This window comes from Rhinolophus sinicus, chromosome X (assembly GCF_036562045.2).
Source record: "Rhinolophus sinicus isolate RSC01 chromosome X, ASM3656204v1, whole genome shotgun sequence".
NCBI classification, from domain to species: domain Eukaryota; kingdom Metazoa; phylum Chordata; class Mammalia; order Chiroptera; family Rhinolophidae; genus Rhinolophus; species Rhinolophus sinicus.
This window is the reverse complement of record NC_133768.1, coordinates 85,170,787-85,188,585: the sequence shown is the minus strand read 5'-3', so window position 1 is coordinate 85,188,585 and position 17,799 is coordinate 85,170,787. Positions and strand designations below refer to the sequence as shown.

The 17,799-nt window shown below is 35.2% G+C and overlaps 1 protein-coding gene across 5 annotated transcripts in view; it reads right to left on the bottom strand.

Annotated features, from left to right (window-relative positions):
* Positions 1–17,799, bottom strand: part of GRIA3 (glutamate ionotropic receptor AMPA type subunit 3) — a 569,577-nt gene that overhangs the window by 128,438 nt on the left and 423,340 nt on the right. For all 5 annotated transcript variants that reach the window (XR_012493554.1, XM_074324305.1, XM_074324304.1 and 2 more), the window contains one exon: positions 9,715–10,091. Coding sequence is in view for 4 of the 5 variants with exons in the window: in XM_074324305.1 (XP_074180406.1) it covers positions 9,715–10,091 (377 nt within the window). In the remaining variant the exon portion in view is untranslated. The remainder of the gene's footprint in view (positions 1–9,714; positions 10,092–17,799) is intronic.

Genomic DNA, 17,799 nt, shown 5'->3' with positions numbered 1-17,799 from the left:
ACCCAAAGCAATATACAGATTCAATGCAATCCCCATCAAAATCTCAATGGCAATTTTTAAAGAAGTAGAACAAAATATCATCAGATTTGTATGAAACTACAAAAGACCCCAAATAGCCAAAGCAATCCTAAGAAAAAAGAACAATGCTGGAAGTATCACACTCCCTGACTTTAGCTTGTACTGCAGGGCAACAATAATCAAAACAGCATGGAACTGGCATAAAAACAGACACATAGACCAATGGAATAGAATTGAGTACCAAGAAATAAAACCCACGTAAGTATGGATAGATAATTTTTGACAAAGAAGGCAAAAACATACAATGGAGAAAAGACAACCTCTTCAATAAATAGTGCTGGGAGAATTGGAAAGCCACGTGCAAAAGAATGAAATTGGTCTGCTATCTGTCACCATGTACCAAAATTAATCCAAAATGGATCAAAGACTTAAGCATAAGACCTGAAACAATAAACTGCACAGAAAAAAACATAGGTTCTAAACTTATGGACCTTGGGTTCAAAGAGCATTTTATGAATTTGACTCCAAAGGCAAGGGAAGTAAAAGCTAAAATAAATGAATGGGACTATATCAAACTTAAAAGCTTCTGCACAGCAAAAGAAACCATCAACAAAATGAAGAGGCAACCAACTGAATGGGAGAAAATTTTTGCAAACAACATCTCCGATAAGGGTCTAATATCCAAAATATACAAGGAACTCATGAAACTCAACAACAAAAAACGAACAACCCAATTGAAAAATGGGCAGAGGACCTGAAGAGACATTTCTCCAGAGAGGTCATACAAATGGCAGGTAGACATGAAAAAATGGTCAACATCACTAATCATCAGAGAAATGCAAATAAAAACCACAATGAGATATCACCTCACCCCAGTTAGAATGGCTATCATCAACAAGACAAATAGTAACAAGTGTTGGAGAGGCTGTGGAGAAAGAGGAACCCTCATACACTGTTGGTGGGAATGCAGACTGGTGCAGCTGTTATGGAAGGCAGTGTGGAGGTTCCTCAAAGAATTACGAATAGAATTGCCATATGACCCAGCAATTCCTCTCCTGGGTATCTATCCAAAAAATCTGAAAACATTTATCCATAAAGACACGTGCGCTCCAATGTTTATTGCAGCTTTATTTATGGTGGCCAAGACATGGAAACAACCAAAATGTCCTTCGATAGATGAATGGATAAAGAAGTTGTGGTATATATACACAATGGAATACTATTCAGCGGTAAGAAAAGATGATATAGGAACATTTGTGACAACATGGATGGATCTTGAGAGTGTAATGCTGAGCGAAATTAAGTCAGACAGAAAAAAGCAGAGAACCATATGATTTCACTGATATGTGGTATATAAACCAAAAACAACAAAAGAACAAGACAAACAAATGAGAAACACAAACTCATAGACACAGACAATTGTTTAGTGTTTACCAGAGGGTAAGGGGGGGCGGGGGTGTTAGATGAGGGTAAAGGGGGTCAAATATATGGTGATGGAAGGAGAACTGACTCTGGGTGGAGAACACACAATGGGATTTATAGATGATGTAATACAGAATTGTACACCTGAAATCTATGTAAGTTTACTAACAATTGTCACCCCAGTAAACTTTAGTTAAAAAAAACCCAACACTTAGTAAAATGGGTATAGAAGGAAAGTACCTTAATATAAAAAGGACATATATGACAAATCCTCAGATAATATCATAATTAATTAAGAAAAACTGAAATCCTTTGCTCTCCATACAGGATTGTCCTCTATCACCACTCCTTTTTAACATAGTATTGTAAGTTCTAACCCTTGCAATCAGAGAAGAGAAAGAAATAGAACACATCTGACTTGGGAATGATTAAGTTAAATTGTCACTTTTTGCAGATGATATGATTCTATATAGAAAACCCTAAAGACTCCACCAGAAAGTTATTAGAAACAATAAACGAATACAGTAAACTTGCCGGCTAAAAAATCAACGTACAAAAATCCATTGCATTCCTATAAACTCACAATGAAATCCCAAGTAATGAAGTTAGAAAAACAATTTTTTTGCAATTGCAAGAAAAGGTATAAAATACCTAGGAATAAACTTATCCAAGGATGTGAAGGACCTATACACTGAGAACTATAAGACATTTTTAAAAAAACAGAAGAAGACAGAAAGAAATGGAAAGATATTCTGTGTTCATGGATTGGAAGAATCAACATAGCTAAAATGGCCATATTACCCAAAGCAATATACAGATTTAATGCAATCCTCATCAGAATCCCAATGACATTTTTAAAAGAAATAGAACAAAAAAATAATCAGATTTGTATGGAACCACGAAAGACTCCCATATAGCCAAAGGAATCCTAAGAAAAAAAATACTGCTGGAAGTATCACACTCCCTGACTTCAGCTTGTTTTACAGGGTAACAATTATTAAAACAGTATGGTAGTGGTGGAAAAACAGACATAGAGACCAATGGAATAGAATTGAAAGCCCAAAAATAAAATCACATACGTAAGGACAGATAGTTTTTGACAAAGGAGCCAAAATATATAATGAAGACAGCCTCTTCAATAAATGGTTCTGGGAGAATTGGAAAGCCACATGGGAAAGAATGTAACTATACTGCCATTTGTCACTGTGTACCAAAATTTACTCAAATTGGATCAAAGACATAAACATGAGACCCGAGACAATAAACTGCAAAGAAGCAAACTTATCTGATGGTCTTTAGGTTTCTTTTAAGAGCATTTTATGCATTTGATTTCCAAGGCAAGGGAAGTAAAAGCTAAAATAAATGAATGGGACTGTATCAAACTAAAAAGCTTCTGTGCAGCAAAAACAACCCCAAAACAAACACAAAAACAAAAACAAACCATTGGTAATATAAAGAGGGAACCAACTGAATGGGAGAAGATATTTGCAAACAACACCTCTGATGAGGGGATAATATCCAAAATATATAAGTAACTCATACAACTCAACAACAAAAAATGAAAAATCCAATTTAAAAATGTGCTGATGACCTGAATAGATATTTCTCCAAAGAGGACATACGGATGGCCAGTAGGCAGATGAAAAGATCCACATCATTACTAATCATCAGGGAAATGCAGATAAAAACCACAATGAGCTATCACCTCACACCAGTCAGAATGGCTATCATCAACAAGACCAATAATAACAAGTGTTGGAGAGGCTGTGGAGAAAAAGGAACCCTCATGCACTGTTGATGGGAATGCAGATTGGTGCAGATGCTATGGAAGGCAGTGTGGAGGTTCCCCCAAAAATTAAGAATAGAATTACCATATGACCCAGCAATGCCTCTCCTGTGTATTTACCCCCAAAATTTGAGAACATGTATTGATAGAGACATATGTGCTCCAATGTTCATTGCAGTTTTATTTGCAGTGGCCAAGATATGGAAGCAACCAAAGTGTCCTTCAATAGGTGACTGGATAAAGAATATGTGGTATATATGAGGTCGACAATTAAGTTCGTGAACTCATCCTAGAAAAAGTGCTACATACTTCATTGCTGAATATTACCACAGTCACCTTGAAAGTATTCCCCTTGGGAAGCTATGCACTGACTCCAGTGCCTAGTCCACCCTTGTAAGCAATTTTGGAATTCTTTACTGAAATGGTCATCAGAGCTGTGGTGGTATTACCATTCATGTCCTGAATGTTGTCAAAATGTCCTCCTTTCAATATTTCCTTTATCTTTGGGTAACGAAAGAAGTCAGTGGGCCAGATCAAGTGAGTTATTTGTTTACTGGCTAAAAACTCCTCACAGACAGTGCCATGTGAGCTGATCTATTGTCGTGGTGCAAGAGCTGTGAATTGTTGGTGAAAAGTTCAGATCGCTTTCGTCTAACTTTTTCATGCAGCCTTTTCAGAACTTCCAAATAGTAAACTTGGTTGTTTGTCCAGTTGATACAAATGCACAATGAATAATCCCTCTGATATCAAAAATGTTTAGCAACATCTTTGCAACAAGTTCATGAACACAGTTGTCCAACCTCGTATACACAATGGAGTATTATTCTGTCATAAGAAAAGATGAAATAGTGCTGTTTGCGACAACGTGGATGGATCTTGAGATTATTATGCTAAGTGAAATAAGTCACACAGAAAAAGTTGATTTCACTGTTATGTGGGATATAAAACTGAAAGCAACATAGGAACAAGACAAACAAGGAAACAAAAACTCATAGACACTGACAATATTTTAGTGGTTACCAGAGGGTAAGGGGGGAAGAGGGTGGTAGATGAGGGTAAACAGGGTGAAATATATAGTGATGGAAGGAAAACTGACTCTGGGTGGTGAACACTCAATGTGATATATAGATGATGTTTTACAGAATTGTATACTTGAAATCTATGTAAATTTACTAACCATTGTCACCCCAATAAACTTTCATTTAAAAAATAAGTATAATGCCCACTCTTTGGCAGTGTTATGAGTATTAAAATACACATGATAATGCAGGTAAAAAGCTTGTACATGGTGGGAGCTCAGTGCAGGTTGTTGTTTCTCTGCCCTCAGTAAATGGGTGCAGTTGGGTTTATTTATCCCTGACATTTCCTCCTGCTATAATTTTTGATAATTCTGCTTTAAAATGGTGTCTTGTAATCTCTTGAATTGTTTTAATTTTTAGAAAAGTCAGAGTATACCATGGATGCTTATGTTCCGCGTTTTGTAGTTAGAAAAGAAATAAAGTATAATGTTGGTGTTTGCAGTCAAGGCAACCATCAATCTTAGAGTGCAAATATGTTGTCTTCAGCAATTTCTAAGCCTGTTAATAGAGAAGCACATTTCGGTGAGGTTTTCTGTTATACAATTGAGCACAAATATAAAACCAATAGAGCTCTGAAGACAAGGAGAAACGTTTCCTTCTTATTGGTATATATGCAAAAATATATAACATTTTATCAAGAGGCTTAAAGATATAATTGTTTTTGAAAGACCCAAAAGATAGTATTGGAGAAGGGACCATCCGTATGGTAGAAAGTTTAGAGCTCATAAAGGCAATAATTTATTACTCAAAAGTACAGTGAAGATAATACTTGTTACTGTAGAGCAGTATTATTCCATACGCTGTGTGCCCCATTGAGTTGCAAACAGCATTTAAAAGAAAAAGAAGAAAATAAGGAACAGAATAGAAACTATCAAAGTATATGGCACACTGTAAGGGTAATGTCTGGTAAAACTTGTTATATACATATATGTGTACTGAATCATGATGGACAGTTTCTTACTGAGGGCCCTGGTCAAAAATTTGAAAGCCATTGCTCTGTATGACAGTATCTAGGGCAGTATAATAAAATCTGTATCTTCAAAAAAAGCATTTGGCATATTTCAGTGCCACACAAGAGCTGCAGCTTAAACTGTGCTACAAAAAACAAAAAACCTGTACAGCTTGTCATTTTAAGATGATCATCTTTAATTTATTACTTAACCAAGCAATATGCATAAATACTTTTAAAAACAAATGGCTTTTTAAGAGCCCTGTTTAAGTAGGCAGAATAGTATGCAGCACTCCAGTGGAGAAATAAAAAATTTAGTTTTGAAATTTCACTCACAGAAACCAATAAAATCTTCAGCCTTAATGACTCTTTTTAGCATTGTCTCAATGCAGATTACCAGCCATGATAAAAATCTTTCAATTGTGGTCTCATTCAGAAACCCTAGTCTTTTGAAGTGAATATTTAAAAAACAGGAAAAGGAACTGGCAAAATAAATGAACTCCCAGATGATATCACAAAACGACACACATTCTGAGTACAAATGGAACAGAGAGTGAAAATAATTTGAAGAATCTAACCAAGCAGATTGAGGGTGGCAAAAAAAAAAGTATGACTTAGAAAAATGAGGCTTGTCCTACATGTTATGCTAAAAAGCTGCTGAAGATGGTTACCAGTGAGTCAAACTGCAAAACTTCATTTTAAATGTTCTGTGATTCCAGTGGATAATCTCAAAATGAAGTATACTTTAGAAACATGGTCAGTGACCTTCTTTTTTTATATTAGTTCCAGGTGTACAAAGCAATGTAATAGACATTTACACCTCTCACAAAGTGATAAACCCCAAATCTACTACCCCTCTGATATCATATATAGCTGTTACAAAACCATCGACTATATTCCCTATGCTGTACTACATGTCCTGTGATTATATGACCATATATATATATATATATATATATATATATATATATATATATATATATATATGTGTATATATATATATATATATACACATATATATATTCACATTTTAAGAAAGGAAAAAAACTGTATTAATATTGTAATACAATGAATGACGCTAGCATTCATTTGATTAACGCCATCTTTTGAGCAAATTTCATATTACACATTGCTACCGTAATTCAAGTTAGAAAAGTAATACATAGATAACATCCCTTAAAATGGCTACATTTTTGGATATATATATATATATATATATATATATATATATATATATATATATAAAATGACAGTTGACATTCGTGAAAATCCCTATATGTTTGTATAATTGATTCTGGTCAGTATTTGGATACATGTTCAATTTTACCTAACCTACAGATTTTTACTTTAGAAAAAAATTTTTTCTGATTATAAAGATGTTATATTTGCTTCCAAAATTTTATGATTATGAATTCACCACCATTTTTATTTAGGTGAGTTAACACTTACATTAAATGGTTGAGATCCAAGACATTCACATTCAATATTTTCAATAGCTTCACTGAGATAAAATTTGCATACCATAAATTTCATCATTTTAAGCGTACAATTAATAATTTTAGTAAATTTAGAGTTGTAGAATCACCACCACAATCGTTTTGGAACATTTAGCCTCCCAAAAGTTCCCTCATGCCCATTTGTAATTAATCCTGACAGGACTGGGACTAGGATGAGGCAAGTGAGGTGTTTGCCCCACACACAAAATTTAAGGGGGTGCCAAAATCTTACTAATCAAAATAAATAGAATGTTATTTATTTTAAATTTACTATTTTTTTTTTCAGATTTTTTTTTAATTAAATTTATTGGGGTGACAATTGTTAGTAAAATTACATAGATTTCAGGTGTACAATTCTGTATTACATCATCTATAAATCCCATTGTGTGTTCATCACCCAGAGTCAGTTCTCCTTCCATCACCATATATTCGATCCCCCTTACCCTCATCTCCCACCCCCCACCCTTAAATTTACTATTTTTTGAACTTCTTTTTTAAAATATTAGTTTCAGGTATACAAAACAACACAATGATAGTTGGCTTTCTCAGTCTCACTTATTTCACTGAGCACAGTACCCTCCCATATTGTCGCAAAAGGTAAGATTTCATTCTTTTTTATGGGAGAGTAATACTCCATTGTATATATGTACCACAATTTCTTTATCCAATCATTCATTGATGGGCATTTTGGTTGTTCCCATATCTTGGCTACTGTAAATAGCATTGCAGTCACAGAATGTAAAGTACAGTATAGGGAATATAGTCTAATGTATTGTAATAGCTATGTACGGTGTCAGATGGGTAGTAGACTTGTGTTTATCACTTTGTGAGATATCTAATCACTATGTTGTTTTGTACAGCTGAAACTAATAATAAAAATATTAAATATAACAACATAGTGATTAGACATTTATATACCCCACAAAGTGATAACCACAATAAGTCTATTACCCATGTGACACGGTACAAAGTTATTACAAATATTACTGACTATATTCCTATGCTGTATTATATATCCCCATGACTATTTTTTAAAAATTGTACTTGACATTCAACATTATTTTAGTTTCAGGTATACAGCATAGTGGTTAGACATTTACATAGTTTATGAAGTGATCCCCCTGATAAGTCTAGTACCAATCTGACACCATACATAGTTTTTACAATATTATTGACTATATTCCCCCTAGTGTTCTTTATATACCCACGACTTTTTGTAACTACCAATTTGTACTTCTTGATCCCTTCACCTTTCTGACCCAGGCTCTAACCCCATCAGTTTCTTCTCTGTATCTATGCAATATTTAAAAAAATAAAAATTAATGCCAAAAATCCACAATGAACAAACAATCAAAATTTCAAATAAAACTGGATCCAACTCCTATATTTGCTCTACTCAGCCTCAGTTGGCTCACCCTAATTCTGGTCCTGCTTAGGCCCTTTCTGCTCCCTCCAAGCACCTGGAAACCATTAATGTACTTCCTGTCTCTATGGAGTTGCCTGTTGTGAACAAATGGAATAATACAATATGGGATAATCAGTAAATGGAATTCAATAAGTGGATTCGTATATTGTGGCCTTTTGTGTCTGGCTTCTTTTATTTAGTATGTAATGTTTACAAAGTTGATCCATGTTGTAGCATGTATCAGTGGTCTGTTCTTTTTAATTGCCGAGTAGAATTCCATTGTATGTATATGCCACATTTTGATTATCGTTCACTTGTTGGTGGACATTTGGGTTGTTTCCACTTTTTAGCTCTTGTAAATAAAGCTTTTATGAACATCTGTGTATAAATCTTTATGTGGATATGTTTTCTTTTCCCTTAGGTAAGTAACTAAGAGTGGAATTGCTGTGTCATATTTTAAGTGTATGTCTAACTACAAGAAATTGCCGAATCACTTTCCAATTTGGCTGTAGCATTTTGCATTCACACTATTAATGGATAAGAGCTACATTCATTCCATATCCTTGCCACCACTGGGAATTATCTGTCTTTTTTATTATAGCCGTTCTAGAGGATGTGTAGAGGTATCTCACTGTGATTTTAATTTGCATTTCCCTAATGACTAATGATGTTGAGCATCTTTACATGTGGTTATTAGCCATTTGTGTATCTTCTTTGGGGAAATGTCTATTCAAATCCTTTGTTCATTTAAAAAATGGGTTGTTTGTCTCCTTTTTATTGAATATCAAGAGGTCTTTATATATTATGGATATAAGTCCTTTATCAGATGTATGATTTGCTAGTATTTTCTCCCAGTCTGTGGCTTGTCTTTTCATTTTCTTAATGATGTCTTTTGAAATGCAAAAGTTTTGAATTTTGATGAAGTCCACTTCACAATTTTTTAAATGGATTGTACTTTTTGTGTTCTGAAAACTCTTTTTCCAATCCAAGGTCACATAGATTTCCTCCTATATTTTCTTTTAGAAGTTTTATAGTTTTATTTATAAAACTGGACAAGATACTACAATGGATAGTTCTAGGCAGTTTGAGAACAAAATGAAAAAGGAAGGACACTGAAAGGGGAAGGTAGGAGGGTTTTAAAGAAGAGTTGTCTCGTCTTTCAATTTTTTTCTGGATTCAATCTCTGGACAAATGAGAAAACGTTTTAACACAATTTATGAGGAAACTATGCCTGTTCGCTCTGATAAAGATTTAGTATTATCTTTATCTGAATAATATTAGTATTAGCTGGTAATGTTGCCTTTATCCAGAGTTCAAATATTTGCTGTAATGTGTATAAATATACACCACCATAGAAATGCATGGAAGACACTAAAGCAGCACCAATGACACACTCACTTCATGGACATAAGGGGAAAAAATGGCTTGATGATAATTTGTCATTGGATGGAATGTTAAATGAAAGGAATCTGGACCTGAGATGGGTAAATATCAGATGTACATGAATGGATCATGGTCATAAAATGCAAGGTGGCATTGGGTATGACATGGAAACAAACCTTGGAGAAATATCACATCCTTGCTGCATAAAGGCACCCAAGGAGAACCAAAGACTGTTAAATATTCCAAATTCATTTGGAGGATCAGGAGGGCTTTGTGGGTCACGAGGTTCTTCATTGTTGTCTTCCAAGTGCCATTCATACGGGCTGAATCTGCTGACCAGGAAAAGAACCACACTGACTCCTATGTAAGCGAAGACGATGCACATCCAGATTTCATAAGCCAAGGGATCCAGAAATGAGAATACTCCTGGTTTTGATTTCTGAGGCTTCTTTATCATGATGGAGATGCCTAGGCTCATAAACGGCTTTGAGAAATCTATGACTTCTTCACGGACCAGCGTTATAGTGAGTGGAGCAACAGCTATATCAGCCCTCTGGAAAAAAAAAAAAAAATATATATATATATATATATATATTTTTATGTTTAGAGACAGTATTCCCATCAGTCATTTGCCACTTAATATACCTGTTTGATGGAAATATAAAGTCTTACATCACCACAACCAATTGATTTGTACGTGCTTTGGTTAGAAAAGTAGTAGCATTCAATGGTTTTAAAAATGATTTATCCTGACGATAAGTTAAGGAAAGAACACTGACTGGCCTTTTGTCCTCTGAGACATAATGGCTTAGGGAAAATGACTCAATTTTTTTGCTACCTTGCAACTCAACTAGTACTCTTTTGTAACATATCAGTGTTTAACTCCTGTTTTCTTATTTTGATTTTCACACTCTTATGTCTTATCTCCCTCACTTTACTGGAAATTCTTGTGGGGCAAGCATAATATACCACATTTCTTGTATGTGCCTCCCTCCCCACCATGAGGTGTGACAGAGAACTGCAGTAGTCAGTTTAATACTTGAGTGTTTGCTATTATCCTTGAATTATTTTTTGAGAGTATGCCTATTAAAACATAGGTTCTTTGAAAGCAGGGACTCAATCTTCTTTTTTTATATCTATCACTGCAACAAATCCTAAACTAAAGAAACTGTAGATGCCTAAAAAGTAAGTTGTTGATTATTGAATATGATATATGTAAACATGTAAGAATTCTGTATGGGCAATAACAAGGGTAAAGCAGTTATTGGAATACATATTATGTGGTAAGCCATCATTTCTAGTGATAAATATCAGTGTACCACTCACATGTATTGAATCAATAAAATAAATGTGTCAATTGTGCATTGCATAATTAGCTCCAGCGAAGTCAGGCAATGTTTTTATACTCATCCTATGAAAATAGGCACTAGGAATTTCTGCACTTCTTTATTTTGTCTTCCACAATTGTTCTTTTATGACAGTAGTAGGTTTTAGTCTGGAGCCAGACCTTAAAAAGCATATCTAGAAAAATGCTCCTGATCAAGAAAAGGCTTTTGGATGGTATGTCAGATATGAAGTGAAAAAACCACTTTTGCAGATCATTTTTTTTTCTGTTAAATAGTTATGCTTCAATATTTCTATCAGTGGGGAGAGGTGGGGGGAGAATGATGAAGTCTGAGATGGAATATGTTTTCAAAAAAATGATGTTTTACTACCTTGAATTACATATGGTGACTCAAACTGGTTAAGAAACACTACTTAATTAATTTCAGGGGAATATAGATAATAAGCAGCCAGCTAACATTTATTCAGTGCTTACTCTGTGTGAGATACTGTGCTAAGCACCTTATATATATCATCTTATTTAATTCTCAAAGCAAACTTGTGGTTGGTACATGATCATTCCCATGTTAGAGAAGGAGAAATTGAGGTACTAGGAGGCTGGGATTAGAACCCTGAACTTTACATACCAGAACTCACTCTCTTAACCACCATCATGTTCTAATCCATAGATACTTGCACTACTATACACTACTTTCATATACAATGACCAACCTCAGCCAACCCCTCTCAGGTTCATTATAGTGTATATTTGAGAACAGTTCTGTTGTATGCCAAGCACTGTTCTTGGTGCTAGGGATGAAGCAGTGAGCAAGACAGACAAAACACACAAAAAAATCCTTACCCTCATGGAGGATATCCTATTTTAGTGGAAGTTGCAGAAAGTAATCATCTATTGAAGCCAAGGGTCTGCTGACCAAATCTACCTTGATGGCTCACTACCATCTCAAACTCACCATTTCTAAAATGAAACCCATCATCTATCACCCTAAAGTTGATTCTCCTCTAAGTCTGTGAATAATTCCAAACTTTTCCCAGTCTCTAATCCTTACCTGTCTTACCCTTTCTGCAGATGATTTTGCCTGTTTCTTTACTAAGATGGAAGCCATCTGATATGAGTTTTATAACCTCACTATCCTTCTTTCTCAACAAATTGCTGTATCTTCATCCATATCTTCTCATTCATCTCAGAAAATGAACTCTTTCTAAGATTTAATCTACTTATTCCCTGCATACCATATTCCTTTTCCTCTTCTTAAAACTCAGCTCCATTTATTCTCTTTTACTAATTTTTCCTTCTCAGTCTATTCCAGTGGTTCTGAATCTGTGGTGCCCTGTACTAGCAGCATCAGAGTAACCTGGGTACTTGTTAGAAATGCCAATTCTCAGGTCCCACCCCAAATGTATGGAATAAGAAACTCTGGGGTTGGGGTGGGGCTCAGGTGGCTCTCCAGGTGTTTCTAATGCTTGTTGTAATTTTAAAACCATTGATTGATCTTGTTCACTTAAAATGAAACTCAGGTAATTCTGCTTATTGGCAAATAAAAATGAAACAAAAAACCCATTCTTTCTACCTTCTTTTGATCCTGCTACCCTCTTAACCATATGACAGCTCTCCCTATCTCCACCAATCTTCTTGAAAAATACACCTTTACTAACATCACTTTGTCCTCATAAACCTGTGATCAAACTTCTATCTCCTCCAATTTACTGAATTTGTTTCTTGAACTATATACATGGTTAACAAATTCAGAGACCTTCCCTCAGACCTCAACTGCTCATATGACACCATTGGCCTTTTGCACTATACAGGCATACCTCGGAGGTATTTTGAGTTCAGTTCTAGGCCAATGCAATAAAGTGAGTATTGCAATAAAGCAAATCATAATCTTTTTGCTACTGGAGTGTCCTGTTTTTGATTTGTAGAAAAAAATGCAACATTAGTGACACACAATAAAGTGGAGTGCAACAAAACGAGCTATGTCTATATACCCTCTTCCAGTGGCTGTCTGATACTGAAGATGATGGGTCCTCCCACTTCTCTATATGTACCTTCTTTAGCTTTTCTTCCTAGTTCTGCTTTCTCAATGAAAGTGTAACTGCATCTCCACAGTCTATTCATGGGGCCTTGCTTAGGAGATATGAAATGTGATAAACTACAGTGAAGGTTTAAATAAAATGTATTATAGTAAAAAAAAACACATTGCCATTAATCTCCCTCAAAATACACCCCCTTGCTTGAAACACACTTATCCCATCATTCTTTCCACTTTCTGAAGCAGTTCTGGAAGTCCTCTTTTGTGAGTGTCTTTAGTTGCTCTGTCATGGCTGCCTCGATGTCCTGAATCGATTCAAAATGATTACCTTTCATGGTCATTTTAACTTTGGAGAAGAGCCAGAAGTCACACAGTGCTCAATTCAGTGAATAAGGTGGATGAGGACACAGCGTAATGTTTTTATTTGACAGAAATTGCCATATACCAATATACCAGAAGTGATGAGTAACACAGAACATTGTTATGATGGAGGATAAGTAAAGACACTCATGAAAGAGGACTTCCAGAACTACTTCAGAAAGTGGCAAGAACAATGGGATAAGTGTGTTCAAAGCAAGGGGGTGTATTTTGAGGGGTATTAATGGCAGTGTGTCATTTACTGTAATATTTTTTTTAAACTTAAATGTTCACCATATCTTTTGATCATACCTCATAATCATTGAAAACTTGTGGGATAAGTAAAATACTTTTAAGGTTCTGTTATTCCCTTTCTTCCTTCAGTATTATTATCTATGGCTTCACCTCTTTCCTCATTGCAGTTAACTCCTAAATCACTAGTTCTACATTTCTAACTGGAAGGGAGCCAAAGACAAATTTTATCTATTTTACCCTGTTGCCTGGGGCCAGAGCTGGTCCTAGAAACAAAAGCTACTGAGAACAATGGAGTTGGCCAGAATGCTAGTGGGTTTTTGTTTGTTTGTTTGTTTGTTTGTTTGTTTTTTGGCAGAGAGAGAGAGAGTCTGAATCAGTTAGAAAGAGACTTCTCATGCCAAGATAAATCACAGATGAAGCCACCTTCTGTCCTGGCCAACATATTTCCTCCTCTTGCTTAGAGTGTGCAAATACCCCACTAGTATCATTTTCCATTTGATCTCATTTGAATTTAATTACTTAATTTAACTGGTTTTTGATGTTTAAGTCTGATTTTGACAGTTCTAAGAGAAATTGTCATTTCTTTGTTTCGGATAGAGGAAATAAGGGGAATTTGAAAAATCACTTTGGATTGAATTTAGGAGAAATAAATTCTTTCTTGAACAGGTAAAGAAAGGAGTTTGAGAATGTTGACACCCTCTAAAAGAAAGAAAAAAACACACAACTCAGTAACTAAAACACCCACCAGATGATAAGCACAGATAAATATTAACAAGAGATGGAAATACAGACAAAGTGGGACATCCCCTCTAGCACCAGGAACATGCAACAAAAGAACAGATTCCCAAAGGAAGCCCTTACTAGTTTGAAGTACTTTTTACACAAGACAACAGGAAAAAACTGCCCCCTCAAGCAGTTACCTATTTACTCAGCCTGGCTTTTCTACTTTTTCTGAATTGTTCCTTTCCAAGGACCTTTCTCTGTTTTTTTCCCCTTTTTTTTCATGAAAGTTTATTGAGGTGATAATTGTTAATAAAGTTACATATGTTTCAGGTGTACAGTTCTGTAATACATCATCTATATATCACAGTGTGTGTTCACCACGCAGAGACAGTTCTCCTTCTATCACCATATATTTGATCATTTTTACCCTCATCTACCATCCCACTTTCCCTTTACCCTCTGGTCACCACTAAACTATTGTCTGTGTCTAAGACTTTTTGTTTCCTCATTTGTTTGTCTTGTTTCTATGTTGTTTTCAGTTTTAAATACCACATATCAGTGAAATCATATGGTTCTCGGCTTTTCCTGTCTGATTTATTTTGCTCAGCATAACAATCTCAAGATCCAGTCATGTTGTCGCAAATGGTAATATTTCATCTTTTTTTTATGGCAGAATAGCATCCCACTGTGTATATATAGCACATCTTCTTTATCCAATCATCTATCGAAGGTCACTTTTGTTGTTTCCATGTCTTTGGCCATCATAAATAAATCTGCAATGAATAGAAGAGCACATATATCTTTACAGATGAATGTTTTCAGATTTTTTTGGTAGATACTCAGGAGAGGGATTGCTGGGTCACACGGTAATTCTATTGATTTTTTTTTGAGGAACATCCACATTGCCTTCCATAGTGGATTCACCAATCTGCATTCCCACTAACAGGGCATAAGGGTTCCTTTTTCTCCACAGCCTCTCCAACACTTGTTACTATTTGTCTTGTTGATGATAGCCATTCTAACTGATGTGAGGTGATATCTCACTGTGGTTTTTATTTGCATTTCTCTGATGATTAGTGATGTTGAACATTTTTTCATATGTCTATTGGCCATTTGTATGTCTTCTTTGGTGGAATGTTTATTCAGATCCTCTGCCCATTTTTTAATTGGATTGTGTGTTTTTGTTGTTGTTGAGTTGTATCAGTTCCTTATATATTAGCCCCTTATCAGAGGCGCTGTTTGCAAAAATCTTCTCCCATTCAGTTTTGTGGCCTCTTTATTTTGTCGATGGTTTCTTTTGCTGTGCAGAAGCTTTTAAGTTTCATATAGTCCCATTCGTTTATCTTAGCTTTGACTTCCATTGCCTTTGGAGTCAAATTCATAAAATGCTCTTTGAACCCAAGGTCCATAAGTTTAGTACCTATGTTTTCTTCTACGCAGTTTATTGTGTCAGGTCTTATGCTTAAATCTTTGATCCATTTTGAATTAACTTTAGTACATGGTGACAGATAGCAGTCTAGTTTCATTCTTTTGCACATGGCTTTCCAATTCTCCCAGCACCATTTATTGAAGAGGATGTCTTTCCTCCATTGTATGTTTTTGGCTCTTTTGTCAAAAATTGTCTGTCTATATTTACGTGGATTTATTTCTTGGTTTTCAGTTTTGTTCCACTGGTCTGTGTGTCTGTTTTTCTGCCAATACCATGCTGCTTTGATTATTGTTGCCCTGTAGTACAAGCTGAAGTCAGGGAATGTGGTACTTCCAGCATTGTTCTTTTTTCTTAAGATTGGTTTGGCTATTTGGGGTCTTTTGTGGTTCCACGCAAATCTGATGATTTTTTTTCTATTTCTTTAAAAAATGCCATTGGGATTTTGATGGGGATTGCATTAAATCTGTATATCACTTTGGATAATATGGCCATTTTAACAGTGTTGATTCTTCTAATCCATGAACACAGAATATCTTGCCATTTCTTTGTGTCTTCTTCAATTTCTTTTAAAAAATGTCTTATACACAGACAATAGTTTAATGATTACCAGAGAGTAAGGAGGGTGGTGGGTGGTATACGAGGGTAAAAGGGATCAAATATATGGTAATAGAAAGAGAACTGACTCTGGGTGGTGAACACACAATGTAATATATAGATGATGAATTACAGAATTGTACACCTGAAACCCATGTAACTTTACTAATAATTGTCACTGCAATAAACTTAATAAATAAATAAATAAATAAATATATAAATAATAAAATAGAAGGAATGCAATGGATTTTTTACATTGATTTTGTAGCCAGCAACTTTACTGTATTTGTTGATTGTTTCTAAAAGCTTTTTGGTGGAGTTTTTAGGGTTTTCTATATATAGCATCATGTCATTTGCAAAAAGTGACAATTTAACTTCTTCATTCCCAATTCGGATGTTTATTATTTCTTTCTCTTGAATGATCACTCTGGCTAAGACTTCCAATACTATGTTGAAAGGCAGAGGTGATAGAGCACAGCCCTGTCATGTTCCTGAATGTAGAGAGAAGGGCTTCAGTTTTTCACTGCTAATTATGATATTAGCTGAGGGTTTGTCATATATGGCCTTTATCATTTTAAGGTGTGTTCCTTCTGTGCCCATTTTATTAAGTGGTTTAATCATAAATGGATGTTGCATTGTGTCGAACATTTTTCTGCATCTGTTGATATAATCGTATGATTTTTGTCCTTGATTTTGTTTATGTGGTGTATTGCGTTGATTGATTTGTATATGTTGAACCATCCCTGTGCCCCTCACTTTGGATGAACCTCACTTGGTCCTGATGTATAATCTTTTTAATGCATTGTTGCATTCGATTTGCTAGAATTTTGTTTAGGATTTTTGTACCTTTGTTCATCAGAGACATTGGTTTGCAATTTTCTTTTTTTTGTGTGTGTGTTATCCTTAACAGGTTTTGGTATCAGGGTAATGTTGGCCTCATAAAACGAGTTAGGGAGTGTTGTCTCTTCTTCAATTTTTTGGAAGAGTTTGAGTAGGACAGGTATTAGATCCTCTTTTAATGTTCGGTAGAATGCATTAGTGAAAGCATCTCTAAGGACCTTTTTCATAGAAGGTAGAGTTTTGTTTTGTTTTTGGAAGGTATTCACTCAAAGAAGAACAGCGTTAACTCTGTGCTCAATTAAGCCTTTTTGATATGGACCTGGCTCCAAATTGAAAATTCCCATGCTGAACCTTGAAAAAGACATTGCATCTCAGATGGGTATGTTAGACATTTATATAATGTCTAATCACTATAGTGTACAGCTAGAACTAATATAATATTGTATGTCAACTGTAATTGAAAAAAACAACCTGTTATAGACAAAAAAAAAGCAAAGAAAACCAAAAAGCAGGTGGAAGAGGCTCAACCAACAGAATAGGAGGGGGTTACTGAAAAAGCCTTAAGGACAGCCAGCTTGGTAAGGGAGTTGGCAACCGTTTCCCCCTCTTGTATGCTTGTTGAGACCAAAGCAGCGGAACTGTCATATTAGCTCATAGGCAGCCTTGAAGAAGCCTTTGCAGTCTGC